A 12,203-nucleotide genomic window follows, 5' to 3' on the forward strand; every position below is an offset into this window, starting at 1 on the left:
TTAAATGACGTTTACTGCCCCTGCCATTTGGCTTGAGGCTCCATGCTGGATGTCTTGCAACCAGTGGCTCACCTGAGTCTTGGACTTCTTGGCGCCGGCCCTCTCGGACTCCTCTGTGTCTGAGGCGCCCTTCTCCCTCTGGCGTTTGGCACTCTTCATGGGCGAGGGAGCCTCCTCCTTGATCTTCTGCTAAGAAAAAAAAGAGAATTTTTTTTTTGTTTTGTTGTCTCAGGCTTGCCTAGAGAGCAATACATGTGCAACCAAGCGTGCCGGAAGAGAATCTGGTGTAACAATATAAAACGGTCGAGTTGACTTTATGAGGGCTTAGTCAGAGTAATTCACACATGGTATTTCCATTGACTGTGCCCGTCAATGGTCACGGAAGAGCGGTAAATAACAGAGAGAAATATCAGCCACTCTGACAGAATGACAATTGACATGTATGAGACTGTGTGAGTCACTGTACTTTTTTAAAAATGCTGTGCGCGCGCGCGCGTGTGAGTGTGTGTGTGTGTGTGTGTGTGCTTGCATGCGTGCGTGCATAGAGTCTGCATGTTGGTACCTTGTTGGGCTTCTTCATGCTGTCTGTCTTGCTGTCTGTGCTGGAGGTGCTGGCTGCGCTGGGTGAGGTGCGTCCGCTGGAGCGCAGGTCCTCTGTGGTGGGGGAGGCACGGCCATCGGGGCTGGCAGTCTGCTTCTTACGGCCACTTCGTAGCGTCGACATCTGGGGGAGGAGCGAGCAATATGGAGGCGGTTATACACACAGCCTCACAGATACATTCACACAGCATGCACGCACACGTGCACTTTAACAAATGCTGTTTGACAGCTTCCTCCAAGCGTCGGAATGCATATCTATGGCATGCTACTGCACGAGAATCCCAAGCACTGCTACTCACCATGCCACAGGAACTAAATAATGCATTCGTTTGTGGTATTTTGCTGGAATGAAATGTGGGCACGTGGGTGAGTGTACAGTGTGTAATGTTTGTGTGTGAGTTGCATCAGGTCTTTGCACTGTGCTCAGGTTCCGTGCTAAGGTTCTGTTTGTTTTGTGCTGAGCAGTGTCTGTGTTTCTGTTTTGTGTTTGTGTATGTGAGTGTAATGTGAGGGTTGCCCACTGAGCCTGGCTTGCATCATGTACTCATGCTATGCTTTTCGTATTTTTGTGAGAGCGTAACAGATTTGTGTTTTTGAGATTTGTGTGTCTGTGTTTCAGTGTGTGTGCGCACGCGGCACGTGTACTCACTGCGCCTCTGTTGCGTCGGGTCCTCATGCTATGCTTGCCGCTGAGCCCATCCTCTTCCTCTTTGACAGGTTTGAACATGAACGGCGGTGGGTCCACGGGCTTGTCGATGGGCGGCAGCTCGCCGTACTTCTTGAAGTGGATGCGGCAGTCGGTGCAGAGCAAGATGTTCTCCCGCCCGCCGTGGTGCCAGTCCTTAGAAGCTGAGGAGTGCAAAGGGCAAAGGGTTACCTCAACACAATGAGTTGACACCATTGCTATGGGCATCGGCACCATGACAATAGGTGATAACCCTATAACCAGTCTTTAGAAGGTGAGGATTGCGATGAAAGGGATCCGCTCATAGAATTACAAAAAGACACTGATGGGAGTTCTGGTGTTGCAGAATTTACTGTTTATTTAATCTGAGTGTATGCCTTAGCTCAGAACTCAGAATGTTCCATAATTTACAGGTCATATCATACCATGCATTGACAATGCAACAATGCAACAATGTGTCAACATTGTCAAACAACAACAAGGTATCAATACCACAACAAAACTGTGCATCAATTCGGTTAACACATGTACCAGTGCTACAACTATAGTGTGCATTACCTACGAGACTGCACATTATCTCCGTAACTACACTGTACATCAACTCCATATCTATACAGTACATCAGCACTGTAACAAGTGTTACACAAGTGTTGCTACCAGCTCTACTGTTCAAACGGACAGCCACAGATCTCCTTATACCTTTCACCCCAGCCTACATCGACATCTGACTCGAAAGATAAGATCGGCTTTGTTACTAAATAATGCAGTCACTGCTGAGGTGGCAACAGGAAAGCAACAGTGTCTGTTTGCATGAGTGTGTATTGATGTGTGTATGTGCACGTCGTACACACACAGGGCATACCAGATGGGAGGATGGCCCGTGGTGCCAAAATACCCCACCACCTATCGGAGGGGGACGTTTAATGAGGCAGAGAGAGGGGGTTCGCTAATGTCAGGTCGGGGGCCCTACGCGTCGCCCGACGAATCGAATGATCATCGACAATCTCCCTGACACCCATCTGTCACGAGAGCGACTGGGCGCAGAGCGAACGAGCGGGTTTCGCGTTTCCCTGCCAACGCCGCCAAATTACACTCCCGCTGGGTGAGATTATTAGCGGCGCCGAGGACCCGAGGCGTTGCGAGAGGATGTCCGTGGAGCGCCTGATTAGATGAGGGGGAGCCAACGCTAGGTTTTGACAAGAACCTCTGACAGGGATGTCCGATGGAGAAAAATAACTTAATCGTGAAAACAAAAACCTAGAAATGAAAATTCTACAGTGTTAGTTTCATCACTGAAATGTGTGGGTAAAATGGCAAATATGCTGGTTAGTGGGCTAGAGCTGGAACATTTCATTTCTTATTATTAGTCTGTATTGTAACTTGTAACTGCAACAGAAGAATATTAACTGATTTAATGACCATGTGTGGTCTCTGCTATTAATTACCAACTCCTCCTTCATTGTTTTCCCACACAGCATGTTTTAGTGAGATGTTGCCGCCTCAGCTGAAAAGTATCTATTGTGTGCCTGAGTAACAGCCACAGCCCAAAGGGTGACACAGACAGTACGGGTGCAAGTGTCAGGCATTTGGAGAGGAAGTGTTACAGAGGTGATATAACAGTGAATCATGCCCGGGGAGTCACTAGTGCTGTTGCTGCTAGCTAGTGTAGTTATTAACGGCAAATGCTAAAACATGCAAAAGGGTAGGAGCAGCGAGCCAAGTGTATGTTGTAGGTTCACACACAACTGAACTGTCACACAACCTGATGCTGGCAGAGTACAAACAACTAAGAGAATGTGACACCCTCTGGATTTCAGTGGCTGCAGTGGTTATGCTGTGTTTTTGTGTGTGATAAGAATTATACTGTTCAGCTCAGCTGTTATTATCATTCACCGATACTATGATTTTGCCGGTCACCCATGTTATTATTATTATAAAACAACAATGTTTAAGTATGGCCCACATGAGGCTGTGACTCTGGGCTGCAAAGTAATCTTAGGGCATGCCCCTGCATATCTGATGGCTATCTAGGGTGTTGTACACTCAACATCAAACTGTCTGGCCTTGCCACTTTTGTTAATACATTTTGGATAAAAGGATCCTACTAAATGTTAAGGTTATGCAGTGACTAAATTCACACAGAGTGTGTGGGATCACTGCCTTTCCCCACATAAAAATCCTTCAGTAATAAATTGTACACAATTTAGCAGTTTAGCAATGGAGTGGCTCTCATAATAATGGAAGAAAGCGCAATTTGACAAGTGTAACGGGAGAGCTCAGTGTGTGTATAAGTGTGTGTGTGATGCAAATGGCAGCTCTGTGTGGAGAGCGTGTTGCGTGTGTCAGGCGTGTGTGTGGGGAGGGAGAGGACATGGCGTGTGTGTGGGGAGGGAGCGGACATGGCGTGTGTGTGGGGAGGGAGCGGACATGGCGTGTGTGTGTGTGTGTGTGTGCGTGTGTGGTGACTCACTGGTAGTGAAGCAGTGTCGGCAGGCGTAGCCCTTCAGCTCCTGTTCGCTGTCCTCGCTGTCAAAGTCATCCTCGCTCGCTGAGCTCAGGTCCACTGCAGGAGCACAAGACACACATACACATCCGTCAGAATCACACACACACATACGCGCGCGCACTCACTCACTCACACACGCACGCACGCGCAGTCTAACTGAAGTGCAATGTCTGTCACTGTCTGCTATCCTTCACACATGCAACGTTTCTCTCTTGCTCTCTCAAACAGACACAGAAGTACACAACACACATAGACGGCGCATTTGCACTGCTCTCAGCAGCAGCTATATTAAATCTCGCAAAACCACTCTGCGGGTTATCTGAGCGAGATGAACAGAGAAATCTGGTGGGTGGTGGTCTGAGACAGCCATCCCCTCTCACTTTCACAGGTGGTCAATTATGCTAGAGAGACACAGTGTGTACTTGTCACTTTTGGTGAAAAAATCTCACCCACTGTGTCTTGAACTGTTCAGCTCAGATGCTGCTTCTATTCTAATTTTTCTCTCCCGTTTTCCCATTCTCTCTTTTCTTTTCCTAGGGGGAGCGTACACCAAGTACGGAGGAATGTGTTCAGTTCACACACCAGCTGTAGCAGCGCAAAAAATCTGGATCACACATTTTGTGCTTTGCATGAAAATTTCCTCTTTTTTCCCTCTTTCCCTCTCCCATTTTGGCAGCATTCGTTTCCCCCCCCATCTATTCTCTATGTGTGGATAGGGGGATGGAGTGAGTTGTGAGAGGGGGATGGCAGGCTCTGGGAGAGGAGGATGACGAGGTGTGAACTGGCTGGCGGATGGGCGGATGGCAACTTACGAAACTCGCTGGAGGGGGGCCGTGAGGGGGTGTTGACGGGCGTGGAGGCGGTGCGTGTCTTGATGCGGCGGAAGACGGGCTGGCGGCGGTGGCGACGGTGTGCTCGAGAGCTGGCCGCCTCCGGAGTCTTCTTCCAGTAGTAGTAGAAGGTGATCAGCTCGCCCTGGTGGAAACAAACACACAGGCGGACACATTAGATGACATGCTCTCCATGTTTGAACGCATAGAACAAACACACACATTGAACAAATACACAATCTGGGGACCATCCTGATAGAGTATATCTTATCTCTACAAGCATGTGGACATACACACTGTTGAAGGTGATCAGCTCACCATTTTGGAACTAAGCACAGAGGCAAAACACACATTGCAATACATCCATCTATGTTTGGGTTTAAGTCCATTAAAATGTCACAGCCGTGAAAAATATGGGCAAGAAATCGTGATTCAAGGAGACTCGCTCCCATTACAATTCATACACATGCATGTACACACATCCAGCTTCAGTTTTCAGACATATCACATATATGTGAATACAATACACATGTGAACACACACTGTGGTTATATGATGGGTGCGTTCAATAGATCACAGGAATTTTGTCTTCAGGCTATAAAAATATGTGATGCAAGAGCACCCCATCCCTTCACCCAGAGAATTGGAAACAGACAGACAATGGATATGCTACTAGCAAAGACTGCACTCATCCCAGGCAGGAGGAAGGGAGGGGGCTAGGAGGCACACATCAACGAACAAGCCGGCCATAATGTAAACCATGTTTGTTTGTACTCAAACAGGGCTCGGCGCATCCAAAACCAGCACAAAATCAAATGAGCGCTCCAAACAGACCACCGCTCTCTACAAATGAACACGGCTGCCGTTTCAGCAGTGCTGTACAGCGCCCAGATGACGAGTCCCGCTTCAAACGCAAACATAATGAGCCAGGATTGAGGTTGCTGGTGTATGTCTGTCTGTCGGTCTGTTTGTGTGTGTGTGCACGCGTGTGTATGAGTGAGTGAGTGGGTGCATATGCATGTGTATGTGTCTATGGAGGCAAGCTGAAGTGGACACACACAGAGACACAGAGAGCCAGTGCTCCCGAGCCCGAGTCGGTGCCTGACTCCATGCCAGGTTTTCCCAGCAGACCGGCTTGTTGTGCTGCAGCCGTGTCTGTCAGCGGATTAGGCGGAGCAGCGCCTGCTGAATTGCTGGGGCATTAGGATCAGTGCTGTGGAGGCTGCCTGGGTGGCAGCCGCCTGAATGGGAACAAAGGAACATGTCGGGCAGAGCTTTGGCGCTACAAATAGGGAGTGAAATGGCTCCTGGCCCCCTTTTGCTGGAAGAGTCAATTGAACTTTAATCAAACATTCAAGGGAGGAGAGGGGCAGAGAGAGAGAGGCAGAGAGAGAGAGGCAGAGAGAGAGAGAGAGAGAGAGAGAGAGAGAGAGAGAGAGAGAGAGAGAGAGAGAGAGAGAGAGACAGAGAGAGAGAGAGAGACAGAGAGAGAGAGAGAGACAGAGAGAGAGAGAGAGAGAGAGAGAGAGAGAGAGAGAGAGAGACTGGTAGAGGGGAATGCGTTGTGGTGCGTATGCGTGTGGGTGTGAGGGGGGTGGGCTGCTTGTGAGCAGGGTGGATAAACCCAGAGTGCAGGGGAAAGGGAAAACGGGGGGAAAATAGAAAGAGAGGAGAGGAAAGGAGCGAAGAAGAGAGAGAGAGAAAAGGGAGGGAAAAGGGGAAGAGAGGGGAGAGGAGGAAAAAAAATCCCCTGCTGGGAAATCAATATGCTGTTGAAACATTCACACATGCAATCAGAGATCAACAGCAAGCCTTTGACTAAAGGTGGCCTGTGTAAATTAACGGACACATTTCCCCCCGCCTTCTACCCGGACTGAAACAAAAATAATACACACACGACATGAGCCTCGACATGAGCCTCAACCGTGGGGGAGAGACTACCAGGCCAGGAAGGCATTATATTATCTCTGCAGCTTCTTTAAGGCCACTTCCTCCTCTGGGCGTATATACATCATTCCCCCTTTAATAACCATTTCAGCAACATTCATTTAACACTCGTATTTCTCTCCCCCAACCCTCTTCCTCCTCCTCCATCCTCCCTTCTTCCTCTTCTTCATCCTTCTCCCAAACGTCCTCCAACCTCAAGCCGACAGTATTCATTTCAGGCTATTGAGTGTGCGGTCCAGTCAATTGCGGGTGCTCTTAGCATTCTTTAATGTTGCAGGGGGGGGTTTTATAGAGCTGACTTGATGGGGGAGGCTGCTGCTCGCGAGGGCCTGACAGGCTGTGTTAAACTGCAGGTTGAATGGGCCTGGCCTGTCTTTAATGCCTATTGATTGCTTTCCTTCTGTGCTTCGCCGGCTCTACTTGACATAAATTGGTCATTAAAGCGCTGCTCAGCCCTGCATGTTAACGGATCAGCAGAAAAACACTTTTATTAACGCCAGGGCCAGGGTCCCCCCCCACCACCACCCACCCACCTCTCTCTATGTTTCTCTCCATGTGTCTGTGTCTCTCTTTTCTCGCTTCATGTCACCATTTGTTTGGCTAGAGTAGAGCAGTGGGGGAGAGAGATGGGTCTAACCTGGCTAAACAAACATCCCATAGACGATTTTTCATTTTCTTTTTGTCCACCTACTAATTTGCAGACACAGCCTTGAACACAACATTTAGCTTACATTTCATTCCATTAAGGTGCATTCCAAGTCTATGAGGAAAATTAATCATAATGGAAAAATATACATAATACAGCTGTGTAGGCCTACATAATACAAGCACATACATACTGTCTGCATAATATACAAAGTGTATGTAATATGTATGCTCAATGTAATTACATAAATGTTTGCAACTGCATTTACACATAAATGCATAATCTGGATATAAATGACATGTACAGTGTGTGCATTTGTTCAACTTGAGTGTTAAAGCCTTAATTATGAAGGTGGGGTATAATGTCTGCCTCTCCAGGTTCTCCACAGCCAGAGGGCAGGGAGAGGGAGAGGGAGAGGCTCTTATCAGGGTGTAGCCAAGGCATGGAGTGCAGAGCGGTACTCGCTGTGTTTGCTCCGGGTAAACATGGCACCAGGCCTTGTCCATCCGCCTGCCCGTGCTTCTCTTAAAGGTGCACTGTGTAGGATGGTGGCCAGAGTAGGTATTGCAATGATGTTGCTCATTGAAACTGTGCTGTCTACTGTCAGATTTGATATTTTCATTAATATTTACAAAATAATGAACAAATATTTACTAGTCTGAAAGTGCAGTTTTCCCTGTCATAACGAATACTTAGAATTTGATAGTGGTGGTAAGTATTCATGAAGAAGGTAACATTTGTGAATGGGCAGTTTGAATTCTGGAAAGACACTGCTAAAACATTACACAGTGCACGTACAAGGACTTTTAAGAACTCCCTATCGCCTCAACCCCACTGAAAAACAGAAACCCTACAATGCCACCCCTCTCCTCACTTGCACACGCAGTAGAGGGGTACAGGATAATTCCTTGTCAGAGAGAGAACCAATTGTCTGATACACACACACACAAAACAGTTGGTCATTGAGGGGCTCTGGGTTATTGCAAATAAGATCCACTTCCTCCTCCTCCTCTCCCCACCACGCGATGACTCAAATCCGAACATCCCCGTTAAATGGCTATCTGGAGGGCCATTTGGTTGAGCCAGCCGCGGCGTGCCACAATACACAAAGGCCGGCTTGCGGTGCTACAAAGGGTGACTCTGTGGGTCTCGGGGAGGTGCTTTCCCCGTGGCCATGAAAACACGCCACCACGGCAGCTCCCATTTGGAGCCGATGGACTGGAAAACACTGGCAGCTCAGTTACTGGTTGCTACAGAGGCCAGGCCCAGCAAAGACTTCCTCTCCGGAGCACAGAGACCTAAGCACATCTGGAATTATGGAATAGTTTCCACATGCTGGCTGACTGACTCACACTCACAGCCCTGCCTTGCTTGCTGGACACAGCACCACACACACACTCATCTCCAGTCTGTGTGTGTGTGTGTGTGTGTGTGTGTGTGTGTGTGTGTGTGTGTGTGTGTGTGTGTGTGTGTGTGTGTGTGTGTGTGTGTGTGTGTGTGTGTGTGTGTGTGTGTGTGTGTGACAATGATGGAAAGGTGGTCAAGCACACTTTGGCCCTTGAGCGTGCCAAATGACCCAGCCCCGGAGGAGGTGGAAGAAATATCAATTATCACAATTACGTCAATTACCACTGGGTGGCTGCTGCTGCTGCTGCTGCTTCGACCACACAGGGGAATTAAGGAAGTGGGGAAACAGTGGAGTTAAAAAAGAAAAATGAGAGGAAAAAGGTAAAAAAAATGACAAAATAAACAGGGTTAACAAATGAGGCTCCTCTGGTGCGCCGTAGGAGAATTACAACCCCCAATCCTTTACAACATGCCACAAGTCTCGTCTCTTTACTCTCTCTCTCTCACTCGCTCGCTGCCACCTTCTACTACCCGCCCTGGATAACACGAATGCCATTCCTCTTGCCAGCAAGCAAAACAATGAGGCACAGAACAGGACAGGACAGGGCAGGGCAGGGCAGGGCAGGGCTAATGTCTCCTGGTAGCTCTTTCAGAACCAGAACACACAGGCGACTGACTTCCTTTGAGCCATGCAAGCCGGCATTGCTTGGAAGAGATGCTGTTTTTTCTTAGTGTGAGATCAGATTAATCACTTAAGTGATGATGTATCAGGGGAGTGGAGAAAGAAGAGTACCGGAGCAGCAGGAACTGTTTGGAAGGGGGGATTTTCCACACTTCTCTTTTTTTGACAGCAGTGAACGGTGGGTCTTAAAGTCTGTGTTAGCCAGAGCCAGGTCAGGAGGGCTGGCAAGGGATATGTGAGAGAGAGAGAGAGAGAGAGAGAGAGAGAGAGAGAGAGAGAGAGAGAGTGAGAGAGAGAGAGAGAGAGAAAGAAAGAGAGAGAGAGAATACACAGGGGTGGTTGTGGTGGTGGTAGTGGTGGAGGTGGAGAGGTAGGGGCAGGGCGCAGGTGCTTTGCCCAGGGACAGCTTGGCTTCCTGGGGTGAAATCTAATTGAAGCGTGCACATCAGAGGAGGACGAGTGGCGGGGCTGAAAGCGAGGGCTCCACCGGCTCGCCTCAGCTCGCCCTCTTCTTCCTCTCCGGCTTGTTTTAATGACCGCTCTCTGTGCCACATGCCTCTCCCGCTCTTCATCTCTCCTTTCCTTCCTTCCTTCGTTCCCTCCATTTCTGTCGCTCTCTGTCTTGAGTTGCTGAGGGCCTCCAGTCACGAACCGGCCAAAAAAACGAAACAACCGTGTCACACGCCGCGAAAGGTCAGCGCGGCTCTCAATCATGGCGGGCGTGAGAGCGGTAACCGTGAGGCTTGCCTGCCAGCCTGCCTGCCTGCCAACTCTCACTCTTGCTCACTCGCTCATTTCTTTGTTGGGATATATATAGTCAATGGTGGGGATGGAGGAGGAAAACTAATTTTAAAAAAAATAATCTGCAAGTTCAAGTGTGCTGCGGAGGTATATGAGTGAATGAGTGAGTGTGAAGGAGAGCGGGTGCAGGGGAGAGAGAGAGAGAGAGAGAGAGAGAGAGAGAGAGAGAGAGAGAGAGAGAGAGAGAGAGAGAGAGAGAGAGAGAGAGAGAGAGAGAGAGAGAGAGAGAGCGCGAGTGAGCGGGGAAGCAATCACACTGAGCAAGTTGCAGTACATGGCCATTGAAAAGTAATTTAGTCCACAACCTATCAGAAGCAGCGTCAGGGTCTGAGAAGATGAGGACTGCACACATACACTCACACACACAGATGCACATATAGGGAGTGCAAATCTCATGTCTAATGCGAGTTGGCCTGTGTGTGCGTGTGTTGAGAGAGAGAGAGAGAGAGAGAGAGAGAGAGAGAGAGAGAGAGAGAGAGAGAGAGAGAGAGAGAGAGAGAGAGAGAGAGAGAGAGAGAGGGCGCGGATGAGAAGCCAGATGAAATGTTTTCTGGGGGGATCATCTGTGGTGATGACAAATTTCCGCAGGCGATGACTGACTGGCGGAGACCTACAGAAAATCCCCTTTCAAGCCTCACAAGAGGGAAGATGGGAAGCGGCAATATGATTTGAGCAGAAGCGTGGAGAGGAGGTGTTAAGCTGCAAGCACATTCTCTATTCTGTGTGCCCTCTTTTTTTCTCCCTCCTCTCTTGGTCGCCATCTCTCCCTCTCCCTCTCCATCACTCTCGGGCTCACCCCTTGCGAGCTTGTCTTTGCCTTCTCCCCTGTCGTCCTTCCATCTTTCTTCTTCTTGACTTTGTACGTACTATTCTTGTTTTCTGCTGTCACCTCACCCTATCTGGTATTCAATGTTTTTACGACCTGGCCTTCTTTTTTTATCCAGCTCCATTTCTCTTCTTCCCTCCATCTTGTTACCATCTCAGTGATCTGGAAGATGGTGTGTGTGTGCCTGCGCGCGCACACATGCTTGTTTGTGTATCTGTGTGTGTGTGCCACTTTCTCTGTCTATGTCTACCTCTCTCTCTCTCTTTCTCTCTCTGTCTGTGTTCGTGTGTGTGTGTGTGTGTGTGTGTGTGCGCGCGCGCGCGTGTGTGTGTGTGTGTGTGTGTGGAGGTGTCCCGCTGAAGGCTGGTGTGGATAATGGATGTGAGCAGCGGGATGGAGGGAGGCAGTATCCTCTGAGCCCCATCGAGGTCTGCTCGCCCCTGCCATGCTGACTGAAGACGAGCGTCGTGTGGCGCGCGGGGCGCCCACACCGAGACAGACAGATTGACAGTGTGAATCACCCGGGCAAGCTGTCGGCGTGTCAGGACCAATTTTCTATCGCAGTTCTCACAGCCACATGTCGTCAGAAGACGGGGCTAGAAGGAAAAAAATACTCGCAAATGATACAAACGTGGGGGGAAGAATGAATGGGCATGAATAAATAATGGTTATAATAATAAAAAACAAGATGTCTAACTTTTCCTGACATCAAAATGTCAATGTTGTCTTCAAAGAGCATGTTTGAATGATGAATGAGATTTCCAAAGAATGTTATTTTTCTACATTGATGTTATTCCCAGTGTTGACATATTGTCTGAGGTGGGGTTGGGAAACAAGGAGAGAAAGGTCCTTCACTTTGGTGTATTGTACTGTAAAATGGTTTGTATTAAGTGAAAAATACAAGGGCAGACATAGTAGACTTGCTGTCTGGTAAGATGTTCAGTACTTCTTGACATTAAATCACATCAAATATTAATTACTGATATTTGGTGTAGCAGTGCTGGGAGCTGGTGACCTACATTATTCGGAAAAATAATACACTAAACCCCACATCAGCGTAAAAGCAGACAGCTTACTGCTTTTTCCGGTTCGACAGGCAGCTGATATGCCACACGTGGGACCTAACATAAGCTGCCTTTTAGCATCAAGTGGGTGACAGCTTAGTCAGGGTGTAATGACATCTTGCCGCTCGTACAGGTTAAACAAAAGCTGATTTTCCACACAAGGGATGTGGACTGGTGCCAACCAATCATCAAGTTAGTCATAAGCCTTGTGTAGGAGAAGTTTAGACGAGGCAGTTAAGAGAATTTAATGTTGCTTGAGCACTTTTAAG

The 12,203-nt window shown here is 48.5% G+C and overlaps 1 protein-coding gene across 11 annotated transcripts in view; it reads right to left on the reverse strand.

The window, feature by feature from the left end:
• The window catches only part of rerea (arginine-glutamic acid dipeptide (RE) repeats a), a 260,930-nt gene that overhangs the window by 11,041 nt on the left and 237,686 nt on the right, over window positions 1–12,203 (reverse strand). For 7 of the 11 annotated variants that reach the window (XM_063209003.1, XM_063209002.1, XM_063208998.1 and 4 more), the window contains 5 exons: window positions 4,604–4,766; window positions 3,756–3,848; window positions 1,250–1,449; window positions 563–724; window positions 73–189 (listed from right to left, as the gene is read on the reverse strand). In XM_063209003.1, coding sequence (XP_063065073.1) covers window positions 73–189; window positions 563–724; window positions 1,250–1,449; window positions 3,756–3,848; window positions 4,604–4,766 — 735 coding nt within the window. The remainder of the gene's footprint in view (window positions 1–72; window positions 190–562; window positions 725–1,249; window positions 1,450–3,755; window positions 3,849–4,603; window positions 4,767–12,203) is intronic. The other 4 variants (XM_063209001.1, XM_063209006.1, XM_063209008.1 and 1 more) reach the window with 1 other exon arrangement.

This window comes from Engraulis encrasicolus, chromosome 10 (assembly GCF_034702125.1).
Source record: "Engraulis encrasicolus isolate BLACKSEA-1 chromosome 10, IST_EnEncr_1.0, whole genome shotgun sequence".
NCBI classification, from domain to species: Eukaryota; Metazoa; Chordata; class Actinopteri; order Clupeiformes; family Engraulidae; genus Engraulis; species Engraulis encrasicolus.